Raw genomic sequence first — 13,651 nt, 5'->3', positions numbered from 1 at the left:
TAGACAGAAAGACATTTCTACTGTCGCTTGCTTACAAAAAAAGAGTTGAGAATTTGATCATATGTCTAATTGATTAATTGACTTTTAATTAATAAATATTATTTTATTTAATATATTTTTACTTTAAAAATAATTAAATCAAAACGATTTTCCACTTACCAAGAAAAGTTGAACAATCACCTTCAAAATAAGTTTCACTCCATTGAGTACTTTAATATATTTTTACTTTAAAAAATAAAGCATGATATAATTTTAAGAGTCAACTACATATTGAGTACAATTAATTTACTGCGATGAGATACAATTCACTTTTTGTACCTTGTGGGCGTGCAAAGGAGGATCAACACACTATGTTAGTGGAAGTTAGGGCGAGAAGTATCATTTTCGTTGTCATCCAAAATAAGTTTCACTCCATTGCTCTTAAGGCCATTAACTATACCCCAAACTTTTGTACGATTCTTGAAACCTTTCTTCTCAACCTCTTTATTTACATTGACATGGATCCCGTTTCCTTGCCCCTGATCAAGGCCCTCCACTTTGAGACGCATTGCCAACACCTCCCCTACAATCGCTGCAGCCTTTGCATTGCAAGTTCTACCGCACTCAAGTGACTGTTTCACTGAATGTTCAACGGTAGATGATGTTGCTACTATACTCCCGTTGTTTCTGTCTACCACATTTGCAGTGATGTACTTCAATGATATGAACAATCTCAACACATACCTCTTCAGCAATGTCATATTTCAAAAATCCAACCTGTTGGGGAGGAAATTCTGTTAGCGAGAGCATACATTTAGCATCTCTAGCAAACAGGTAAAACACCATTTTTTCCTTCTAAGAAAATATAAATCAAGTTCAATCTTTTGCGAAAATCAGAGAATACTCCAAAAGTCTTCACCCTAGTCAAATATGTCCAATAAGTTGAGACTACGAAGAACCTAAAGACTATAGAGTTTCTTCCATAATATTGGACCAAAGTCCTTTAAAATCTTGTTGCTTCCTACACCTGATGAATCGATACTTCTAAAATAACAAAAATTAGACGGACAAATTCTATAAGACTATAACTAAACAACAAAATCCGTCACTAACTGATGAATGATCGACAGATTATCATAAGATTCTGTAACTGCTAGTAGGCAACGTTCCCTGAGAGTAAGTTATTAAGCTCCACATCTCTTGTGTTGGTTTGCGAGCTATTGAACAAGAACAGGTTTAGCCCGTACACACCCAAATGGTTTCTCTAATAAATGAAACAATTTGGTACATTAATTGAAGCATAGAACTATTTCCCAAAGAGTTGAAAACTCACCATATGAGGATAAAGATTCCATCTTTACTGCCAAAACTTTTACTACACATCAATATTATAGGACATTAGAGAAGAATTGATAACTAACAAAAATACTCAAATGCAGATTGATACAACTTTGAGCCATCAGCTGAAATATAAGAGCTCTTATCTTTGTCACAGAATAACCATGGAAGTTTTCAGAAATTGATTACTTCGCATCCTAATTTTGGTGTTATAATTTTTCTTTTTGGGAAACCCGAGCAAACCAACCGCTGCTACCTCTTCGGGTGCACGCTGGTTAAATTCGATCATGTGCAATAGCTTGCAAACCACACCACACATGTAAAAAGCACGCACCATTGGGAAACCACTCACCCAAACTAAAAATGCATGATCGGAAAATTAAACTACAAAGAACATTACAAATTGAAGTTTAGCTATCTCTATACAGGGAGATGAGTATTGCAATACAAGTTACAAATCGGAGATTGTTCTCGGAGAAATTGAACTACAGAGAACAATACAAATTGAAGTTTAGCTATCTCTATGCAGGGAGATGAGTATTGCAATACAATTTACAAATCGGAGATTGTTATCGGAGAAATTAAACTACATAGAACAATAAAAATTGAAGTTTAACTATCTCTATGCGGGGAGATGAGTATTACAATACAATTTACAAATCGGAGATTGTTATCGGAGAAAACAAAAGGGAATAAAGCTATTGCCGCGTGAAATGAATATGTACATAGTAGGAGAGAGAGGAGGAACTTTACCAGTGATCTGCCGGAGAAAGAAACGGAGAGGAGGAAGTTCGCCGGCCGACGGTGAGTGGGCTGAACGCGCCGAAGCAAATTTAGCGCAATTTCAAATTGGGGGTGATATCTCTCGGAAAATTCGGGTCCAAATAACCCATTGATAGTATTTGGGCTTTGAGTTTGAAGTCCATTGAGCCTGTCTTGAATCTAATCAGCCCCAAATGTTACTCTCCTCATCTTTCTATAATTTTAAAGCAATAGAACTTACTTAAAAATTAAAAGTGTCAAATGACTATATTGAGTTGAATTTAAAAATAATTGAGTTAATAAATGGTCGAGTTACTATAACAATAATGACATATTTAACAAAATTTTATAAGTGGAATTTGAGAAGAATGGTGTGCATGTAGACCTAATTCATATCTTATGAAAGTAAATATATTGTTTTTGAAATATTCTCGACTAAAGTAAAATATATCAAAGTGGATTTGAAAAGAAAATACTATTTTGAAAATAAGAAGAAAGGAACGATAAGCAATATAATAACTAAAGAAAATGTAACAATAGGTAACAAAAAAATAAATAATAAAATAGTAGAAGTGTAATAATAACAATAACAATAACAAGTAGATATATTGTTTTTGAAACATTCTCGACTAAAGTAAATTATATCAAAGTGGATTTGGAAAGAAAATACTATTTTGAAAATAAGAAGAAAGGAACGATAAACAATATAATAACTAAAGAAAATGTAACAATAGGTAACAAAAAAAGAAATAATAAAAATAGTAGAAGTGTAACAATAACAATAACAATAGCAATAACAATAACAATAAGGAACTTAACACCTTATAATATCTACTTACCTTTTACCCTAATTTCCATATTTAAATTTTTCTATCTAAGCTCATGTCCTCGATATGTTGGAGTTGCGTCATGTCTTGTTTGATCATTCTATCAAATACTTTTTTCGAACAACCTCTACCTCTCTTCAGGTTTGCCATTGCCAACATGTTACACCTCTTTCTTCTTAGAGCATATGTGCATCTCCTTTTCACAAGTTTGAACTATTTGAGCAACGATTTTCTCTACTTTAACACCAATGAGACCACTCCCACCTTGTGTCAAATATCATCGTTCCTATTCCTATCTGTCATCGTATATGCTCATACATCCATCTTAACATACTCATTTCCGCTACATCCATCTTCTAGATATGCAAGTTCTCGGTGGACCGAAATATTAATTACATTTGAATATGTGGATCAAGGTGGGGCCACATCTCGATTTAATTGTAGATCCATTTGAAATCGATAAATTCTAACTAGACATGGAGAAATCATTATATGTAAGGGATGTTTGATACGATCATTTTAACAACGAAGGTAAAATTAACCAAATAAACACAACGAAGAACAAAATTAAACATTAAATCAAAGTATAATGATATATTTGACCCTTTTCCCTATATCCTATTCTATAAACACCACTAATTTTGTGGTTTCCCCATATTATTATCATTTATAAGTGTCTTATGGGCCAATAATGGGCTCAAGGCCCAAAAAAACAATGTAAAATTAGGTCAGCCCAAAACCAAAACCCACCGTCCACTAGGAATGGCAAATGGGAGGAGCGAGGCAGGTGCGGGTTAAACCCCGCAAAATCTTTACCCCGCTCAGCATAGCACAATTATTTTTTCTTACCCCGCCCTGCCGCCCCCGCTCCACATGAACCGCCCCGCCCATAGCTTTAATGTTCTTTTGTACCTATTTAAATCACATGAACTATTCAATGCCGGCATCTGGAAGATTAATATATTGCCATCTGGATTATAGCTTCTTATGGTCTAGTGTGCTGAATGAATATAACTTCTGCCTTGTATAGTGATACATAAGGTCAAAATGTGGTAACAGAGACAGTTAATCAAATGGGTTCATTATGGATATTGGTCTGTTAGTGGATGTTAGGATATCTGATATTTGCAGAACAATAAAGTAATGAGAGGTGCTAGAATCACTGTTATATCTGGTCTTTTGAGAGGTGCTAGAATCACTGTTATTCATTCACCAAATTTACTAAAAATCTTTAAAAGCACTAACATCTTTCAACTCACATCGTTATACTTGTAAAAAAAAAAAATGTAAAAATTCTGCACAAACTATATGGACAGACAAGTTGAAACACCAAAACTGATTCTGAACATATATTCAAAACAATTTGACTAACTATCCATCGCTAATGTAAACTTGATTTGGTAGAAGATGAAGAAATTCAAATTGAAAAACAAAATGATGCGTACCGATAAATTGGGAAAGAAATCGAACTAAGCCTAAAGAGCAAATTTACTAATTGCTCTTGAACAGCTGGTTCTGTAGAACAGAGGAATTGAGAAGAGAAAGAGAGAGAACTGTTTATTGATCCTTTACAATTCGATACCTTTACAATTGGGGTTGATCTCCTATTTATACACGTGAAGTAAAACAGACTCCCATAGTTAGTTATAACTAACTTGGCTACAGTGTTAACCGACTAACAACTAACACGTGCGACTCACATGACCACTAACCGAACTAACGACTTATTTATTAATTGGCACATATCAATACTTCCCCTTTGAGACCATCCTTGTCCTATTACCAAATATGGCGCGACTCGAGAGTGAAAAACTCTTGCGTACTGCTGTAGCGAGAAATCCTCGTCTTTCTATGGTAGAGTTGTAAAATCTATCGCTTCGTCTTGCTCGCTGTAGGATGGTGTACAACACCGATCCTAGTATGACTACTCTGTCATGGATTCACAGTAGTACAGCATGCTCTACATTCTTTTCCGGAATGTGCTTCAATTGGTTAGTCATGTTGCTCTATATTACTTATGATTTTACTTATCAAATAGGTCACACTAAGATTGAGAACACCAAAAGAACACTCTCTTTACCCACTGACCAGCTAATGTACAATGACGACCGATCCATAAGCTACTTGATATATTCTCTTACTTACTTATGCTGTTTGTTTGACAAACCGTCTTCGTCCTCAATTCAGTAATTTACTTTCTTCTTAGGAGAAGCAGTTCTGGTTTATTCTGGCCTAGTTATCTACTTTGGAGACATGTTTGCCTGTATTGCTGCTAAGTCAGTTCGAGATTTTTTTTACTTCTTCGTTGGCTGTTGATATAGTTAACCTTAATAAGGAATATTTCTGTGTACAGACTCACATGTACTTTACAGCATCTAAGATAGTCTCTGCATCATACGGAATCCAAAAAAGTGAGATCAGTATTGTCATTCAGGTATACTGAAAGTTGTTTATTAAGTTTAGGTATCCTCTCTTGATATATAGAGGAAGAATAGGCTGTTATGTGTTTCATTAGATCTACTTGACTCCTTTTTGAAGGCTCTAATTTATTCTACTACTTTGGGAGTCGAGGCCATTTGTCCGCGTAGGCAGGGTGCTCTGAAGGATAAACCAGAACATGAGTACTAGAAAAGGAGAAAAACAAACTTGAAATGAGAACTTCTCCAAGATGTTGGCATGACATTATGTGCTTGTTTGGTCATCTGATGCATTCACATAGTCGATTAATGCTGACATATTGAAGTAGCTATGCTACATTATTTCCCGAGAGCTAATTTTAGTGATTTAACATAGACAGTCTGTTGATATGACAAATGAAAACAATGAATTTCTCCTCTTCAAATTTATAGGATTTCTCTCACTTGACAGTTTTTTTTCGTTCGGTTAGCATAGTATTAGAGCAATGACATGCCTTTGTATAGTCTATGGCGACGTGTTACCCTATGGGTTGCTTTCATTACCCTCATTTCTTTGTTGTTGTATCAATTTGTGAATGATAAATGTTGGCGTTGATGATCAGTATCTTGAAGAATTTTGGACATCTTAGCGGTAAGTATGTGTTAGAAGAGCAGAAATGGACAGAGCTGTAATGTATTGGACAGGCAGTTTATATGCTTTCCTTGAATGTTTATCTTTTTTCATGAGCGCTTATAGAATTGATGGTGATTAGTCTCCAACGTGGTGGCTTAGCGCGGCTGAAGAATTGAAGTAACAACCTTAGAAACCAATATTTTGTCCTAGTAGAGGAAACACTAGGTAAGTCCTTATACTTCGCCTATATCGAGGTAGGTAGAGTTATCTTGTACATATACGGTTGAATTAGTTGAGGTGCATTCAAGTTGGCATGGCTCCTTGATTGAAAAAAATGATGGTGATTGTTGTCTTCTTATTGGGGTTGTTTAAGTGGAGAAATGTAGAAGAGCAGGCCAACTATCCACTGAACTTTGAAACTGGGAATAGCGGATTCTCGGTTATCCAACAACAACAACATGACCTCCATCTCAAACAAGTTGTGGTCGACTGTATGAATCCTCACTTCTCCATTTGACCTCAATATATGGATCTTTTTCTTCGAATATGTGCCCTATCTTTAGCTAAGTTTGCATTGATCTCAAGATATTGTAGGTCTTTCGATACAACTTACTTCCATCTAATTGTAGATCTACCTCATCCCCTTTTAATACCTTCACTCACTATATTATCACACCTACAAACTGCTGCATCTCTGTAGATTAATGCATAACATGACCAAACCAACTCAAGATTCTACTTGCACCTTCACACAAATGTGATCATCTTTACTCTCATCTAATCTTGTTTAACTGCACGTCTATCCTTAGCATCCGCATCTCTACAACAGTGCCTGTCTTATGTGATAGATGCGTTATCCGGAAAAGAGAGAGACCCAGATGGAGGCCATTTAGTCTCAAGTCTAAACTAAAAATTGGAGTTTTGTGCTCTTTCAAGCTGAAGTTCTTGATGAATCCCATGTAGGTTTGGTCAAATTCGAACAGTTCAAATCGATATTTTTACAATTTCTAGTGTTGTTTCAGAATTATGCCTTTGTGACAGATATGGAGAATTTCGCCCTTAGGACGTCCAGCTTGTGCACCAGTTCATGAATGCTTTTACAGATCATCGCCACTCATATATTCTTATTGTCAGCTTGTGAAATTCATCTTCATATAGACTTTGTTAAGTACCAATTGCTTGTTTTTCATCTTTCAGTCGCTTTTCGCTGTTACTGGGATGTCCAATTCCTATGTGGTTGTCTTCTAGTTTCAATGACCGATCAACAACTAGTGTCTATTCAAGTACAACAACATACCCAATGTAATCTCACAAGTGAAGTCTAGAGAGGATAATGTGTACACAGACCTTACCCCTGCTTTGGAAGGTAGAGTGGTTGTTTCCGATATCTACGTAAGCAAATTAAATGCATTAGTCTATTTAAGTACAATGGGATTATTGAACCTTGGAATTGGAGATACAATGGTAAGATTGAATCAAGTTGATGCTTATTCGAACCATGAAAGTTGAAATGCACAACTAGTAATTAGTCCATGTCTATTTAAGTACAACAACAACAACATACTCAGTGTAGTCATACAAGTGAGGTTTGGGGTCTGGAAAAGATAGTATGTACATACATCTCACCCCTTCCTTGTGCGTTTCGATATTTATGTAAGCAAATTAAATGTTGTACCTCAATACTTCTCCTAGGTGTTCTACTGTTCTGCTTATTGTAGGTGACATTTAGGGTGATACAACATGTTAAAATTTTGCCCATTTTGTACATTTTCAATTTATAGATATCAATTAGCTTTCGTTATACATAATACATGCATATGCAGGTAAACACACAGTCACAGAGATGTGCATATTTCTGCTTCCCTGCCCCCCTACACGCACGCACAAAAGTCTATCTTCTTGGATCCACAGTAATAAAAAGTGGACCAATTGGCCAGTACTATACATGTAAACATGGGGAAAATGAAATTATATATGCTTGTACTTCTGTACAATTTGCTTACTTTGATTAAACAACAATAACATACCTAGTGTAATTTCATAAGTGGGGTTTGGAGAGGATAGTGTGCATGTATATACAATCTTATGAAGATAGAGAGACAGTTTACGAAAGACCTCTGGCTCAAGTAAAGCATGGTAACTGAAGAAGTCATGCTAAGAATGAAGTGGAAGAGAACAGTAGAAATAACAAATAATATGGTAACTAAAGCAAAGAAAACAACAGGTCATAATAATACCGAAGAATTTAATAGTACTAATTAAGAAACTAATCAATGTTCGACTACCTATTAACCTTCTACCCTAATCCTCGATCTACATCCCCCACCCCCTCCTATTTAAGATCATGCCTTGATAAGCTGCAACTTGCAAGTGAGCCATGCCCTGTTTCAAATATTTTTTGCCTTACATAGTCCCAGCTTCTACTATAGTTCGATATAGAAAAATAGAGTCGTCACTTAAAATATTCACGCATTCGGAGAAAAAGATATACTTTGTGAAAATAATGTAATAACAAAATAGAATTAAATAATTAAATCTTGTTAGTTATTCATGTCCATTTGATGAATAACAATAATAAACGACCATGAATAATAATTTTGACATGAAATTAGAAAAATAATCAAATGTATCTAATTATGGGTATTTGAAAGAATTTATAAGATAAGTTAATCGATAATGGGCATGATCTTCTCGATCTATTACAAGGAGGAAGAGATCTTATTACCATTAAGTATAATTAAATGAGTTGTTGGAGAGCATATGCTCCAGAATGGTCCGGATATATACTTGAGATTCAAAATTTTCATTCATCTATTTATGTCAAACTGGGGATTCACTGACAATCAATTTCAAGATTTATTGGATTTGTTGTTCGCCCTGTTAAAGAATGACAAAAGCTAGCTCAAAGGGAGGAGGATTGTCCAAGCCTTATAAGGAGTCCACCCATCTCATTAACCACCGATGTGGGACTTTTGTCATTCTTTAACACGCCCATGTATTTCAAGAAAAGTTTTTAGTACTATATTACGTTTGAGTGATGTCTTTCCCAAAATAAATATTAAGATTTCTGATCTTGAATACTTTTTGTGCATCACCCGCCTTTTGAAATAAGCGTCGTAAAATAGGCAGTTGTTGGCTCCCTCTTGATAACTAACTTATGTTACAAAGTGAAAAATAAAACTTGACCTATTTCAAGAAGAGCCTTTGTTCTATATTATGTACGAGTGAGGTTTTTCCTAAAATAAATATTGAGATTTCTAACTTTGAGTTTATTAGGTGCATTATTCATCTTTTAGAACAAGCGCTGCAAAATTGGCAGTTATTTGCTCCCTCTTAGTAACTAATCTATGTTACAAAGTGAAAAAATAAAACTTGACGCTTCTATTTCTAGGTCCTAATTCCTGTAAAAGAATTTTATCTACTTGTTTCTCGAGTGAATATTTTTCTTATTTCTTTCTAGATATACGAGCATGTAAGAGTTTGTCCACCAATTTCTTAGGATCAAGTCAGCTGAATGTTTTTATTTGGGGTTGATTGTTGTCCTCTCTATGCTCAGGGATGACTCAATGATATCTATGACTTATAGCCAATTTTATCAAGAGGACTTAACTTTATTTAATATAATTATTATCTCTTTTTATTTAATTTTTTGAATAATGTATGGACCATCTTATATATTAATTATATGTTTATTATAAAATTCGGGTAATTTATTTGAATAATCTCTATCAAATTCATAAAAAGAAATATAAAATTCAATACAATATTGTTTATTACTTCCTTCATATTACTGTTTGGGAGTCGAATAAATTTTTTGTTTTTTAAAATAATAAAAGTGTTTAATCATTACCCATATTGATTTGTTGTATTTGTCATAGAGTGTTTAAATATTACCCTTAGCTTAAATAATTTGTACCAGAATTTATAATTAATGTGAAATATTTTAAATTTTATATTTTAACTCTTTCACATAAATTAGTTAAAGAATATTTATTTTATAATTTAGTAAAAAATATATAACATAAAATAATGGGGCTTTAAATTTGGGGGGGCCTAAAGCAAAAACTTTAGTGGCTGCCCCAGCCCGGGAGCCGGCCTTGTCTGTGCAGTTCACATGTCGGATCAAATAGTCTTTTGCTTCGATATATTTTCACTAATACAGGATGGCTCAAAGATATTTGTGGCTAATAGCCAATTTTCATAGGAGGCCTTAACTTTATTTAATATAAATATTTACTTTATTTTTTAACATTATTTATGATAATGGATGAACCATCTTATATATTAATTATTATATGATTCGGGTAATTTGTTTGAATAATATCTATCAAATTCGTAAAAAGAAAAAGTCAACATAAAATTCAATACAATATTGTTTATTACTTTCCTCATATTACTGTTTGGGAGTTAAATAATTTTTATATTTATTTTTAATAATAAAAGTGTTTAATCATTATCCATATTGATTTGGTGTACTTGTCATGGAGTTTAAAATATTACCCTTTCATGAAAAGCTTAAATAATTTGCGTTTGAATTTATAATTAACATGAAATATTTTAAATTTTGTATTTAAACTCTTTCACATCAATTAGTTAAAAAACTATAATTATTCTATAATATATATATATAAAATAATAGGGCCTTAAATTGGGCCTAAAGCAAAAACTTTAGTGGCTTTCCGGCCTGGAGCCGACCTTGTCTGTGCTATTCACATGTCGGATCAAAGAGTCTTTTACATCGATATATTTTCACTAATACAATGTTCAATCTTATATTTCTAACTTTAAATTTGGTATATAATTTAAATAAACAATGAAAATCTAGCTGGAAATAAGAAATAAATATTGACTTAAATAACAGACAAATAAACAAACAATATAATTTTTATATTTATTTCTGTTCCTATTATTGGATGATTGAATTATTTGGGACAAAAGTGGACTGGCAACGACACAAAATTAATTACATATTTGAAAAGTCAGTTTCTCTGATAATATTATTGCTATATCTACTATGTTTTTTTTTTCTCCAGTACAATGCTTAGTACACATAACACACTTGGTCTTTATTTTGCTACTTAATCAACTTACAATAAGGGTCCATATATAATACTAAATTGAATTCAACAGTGGTTTATTTCTAATTCCATCTATACTTGTTTTTCGAATGTGTACGCAAATTTGACCATAAAGCAATAAGTTTAGTTGAATCTGCGAACTTATAATTGAATTTGTCATCACTGATATTGTTTACGAGGACCAAATATCGAGCTATAACTCATTTCTATTGTTTTGGCTAGATTTATATATAGTTAAAATACTGACACAAAACAAACAATTATGTATGCATCCATGGTCAAAACCTCTTTACAAGAGTCATCCTCAGGTTCTCTATAATATTTAATTTGCTATAACAATAAAAAATTATCTAAATAAGTGACGATATTATATGATTTTTTTACAATATACTAAGTTTGTATCGGTTGTCAATGATAACTGAGTGCAATGATGTTTCATATTAAGTAATATGCTTGAATCCGAGACTTCTAATTCTTAATGAAAGAATTTTAACCATTCCACCATCGCTAATGTCGGTAAGCATTGAAGACTCAATTGTCCTTTGTTGATATATATATATATATATATGTAGGGTATTTACCCTTACCTTTTTCCAAAAAAGTTCACAAATAGCTGTCCCACCTCTCCAATTGAATATAATATTTCTATTTGAGAATAATACCTAGAGACCATTTAAATCTTTTTATAAATTCTTACACAATCGATCGATATTGTGTCTCGTGATAAAAGTTATTTCATTTATTTTCAACAACAATGAAGACTCATTTATCCTTTTTTGATATATGTAGGGTATTCACCCATGCCCTTTTAAAAAATAATGACAAAAGATGTTTACATTTAGCCAGTGGTGGATCCAGGATTTTCATTAAGGGGATTCGAAAAAAAAGAGCAGTGCTTAAGATTTGAGGTTTGAACCCCTCAACCACTAAACCAACCTCTAATCTTATATTCAGGAGGTTCAAAATCAATATATAAACATAAAAATTCTTAAAAATACCTTAAATATACAACGTAATTTTTTGCCGAGGGGGTTTGGGTGAACCCCCTAGGCAGAATCTAGGTCCGCCCCTGCATTTAGCTACCCCACCTCTTGAGCTAGTAGAATATTATTAGAGAATCTTGATGCTCAAATTTTTGATATATATATATATAGCGATATTAATAATGAATATGATAATTTATAATTAACACTTTATAATAAATACTGATAAAATTATAGTGATTTTGAATGTCATAACATTAATTCAATTACCACTAAATATTTTTACGGCTCTACTAAACAAGAACTCCATTAGCACTAAATGTCTTTTTTTGTTAATATGACAATAAGTTTCCTAACAAGTGGCAAGAAGAAACAATTACCACATTTGCCACAAGTAAAAAGGAAAAAGAAGTAGCATAATTGAAATATTATTGAAACTTCTATATTCAAAATAGCTGTAATAGACCCCAACACCAAATTGGAGAAAATGAAAACACTGAAGAGTGCCCTTATATATGTGTCAACCATGTTATTTTGTTACCCTCAAAACAGACTATAAAGATTGCTATCCTCGTGTAATACTGTGGACCAATTGGAAATTATTTATTTTGTTTTGCTCATTTAGTTCATAACAATACAACATTAACAATAATAATATACACAATATATTAGTGGGATATTATACGCAGACCTTACTTTAATTTATCTATGTAGGGATAGAGAGGATGTTTTCGATAAATTCTCCGCTCAAGAGAATCGTTTTTCAAAAAATGAAAAACAATTGTATGCATGGTGCACTAATTCCTGCTATGCACAGGGTTTGGACAGGGCGAGAGTCTAGACCACAAGTTTCTATTTTATATCATCTTATCTTGTATTTTTGCAAGAGTTTCACAGGTCGGACTCGTGATCTCTTGACCACATGACGATAGCTTTACTAGTTACGTCAAGGCTCATCTTCTTATTTTGATAAGAAAATGGTTTGAAATGAATGCAAGAGTAAAAAGTTATTATGAAAATTTATATCAAACAAAAAAAATTAGTGACACTATCAAAAAATCACTATTTTCTCATTAAAAATGTTAGTGACTTTTCCTGAAGATATTTTTTTATTGAATCAGTAAGAAAAAAAAATGTCTAGTAATTATTCTCAATATTTCAATGAGATTTTATTTCCCACCATATGTTTTTCTAGTGCTCTGATTCAGTAGGAATATGAGTAAGAAATTATATTTAATTTATAACATTTTATTATTATTAATCCATGATAGGAAAAATCCATATTTTTAATAGTGTGATAGTACTATTTAGTTCACAATAGTATGTATTAGTCAATACTATTATATTTCATCAAAAAATATCTTAGGGCCCGTTTGGCCATGCGATATTATATCATGATATGGAATCATGAGATGAAATTGAAGGTTTGTTTGGACATGCAATATGGAATTTTGTGTTGTATATTTTCTCATAAACATAAAAAGCCCATAAGTTATAAAACTATTAAAATAGCCCCAATTGTTTATTCAATCTTATCAAATAAACAAAAATTATAAAATCGCATAATAAATTATTACAAAATTATTTGTTCTCCACTTAAGTAATTGTTTCATCTAACTTTAATTTAATAAAAAAAAATTGAACATAAATTGTA

The 13,651-nt window shown here is 32.6% G+C and overlaps 1 protein-coding gene across 2 annotated transcripts; it reads right to left on the bottom strand.

Annotated features, from left to right (window-relative positions):
* Positions 1–207: 207 nt before the first annotated feature.
* Positions 208–2,187, bottom strand: LOC102598889 (uncharacterized). Of its 2 annotated transcripts, XM_006340073.2 has the most exons (3): positions 2,071–2,187; positions 1,313–1,354; positions 208–756 (listed from the first exon to the last, which is right to left on the bottom strand). In XM_006340073.2, the coding sequence occupies exon 3, from the start codon at positions 738–740 to the stop codon at positions 354–356; it is 387 nt and encodes a 128-aa protein (XP_006340135.1). In that variant the 5' UTR covers positions 741–756; positions 1,313–1,354; positions 2,071–2,187; the 3' UTR covers positions 208–353. The 2 variants fall into 2 exon arrangements, with proteins under 2 accessions (XP_006340135.1, XP_006340134.1); XM_006340072.2 differs by lacking the exon at positions 1,313–1,354.
* Positions 2,188–13,651: the final 11,464 nt, after the last annotated feature.

The sequence above is a fragment of the Solanum tuberosum genome, unplaced genomic scaffold, assembly GCF_000226075.1.
Source record: "Solanum tuberosum cultivar DM 1-3 516 R44 unplaced genomic scaffold, SolTub_3.0 scf00017, whole genome shotgun sequence".
NCBI classification, from domain to species: Eukaryota; Viridiplantae; Streptophyta; class Magnoliopsida; order Solanales; family Solanaceae; genus Solanum; species Solanum tuberosum.
This window is presented reverse-complemented; position numbering and strand designations above follow the sequence as displayed.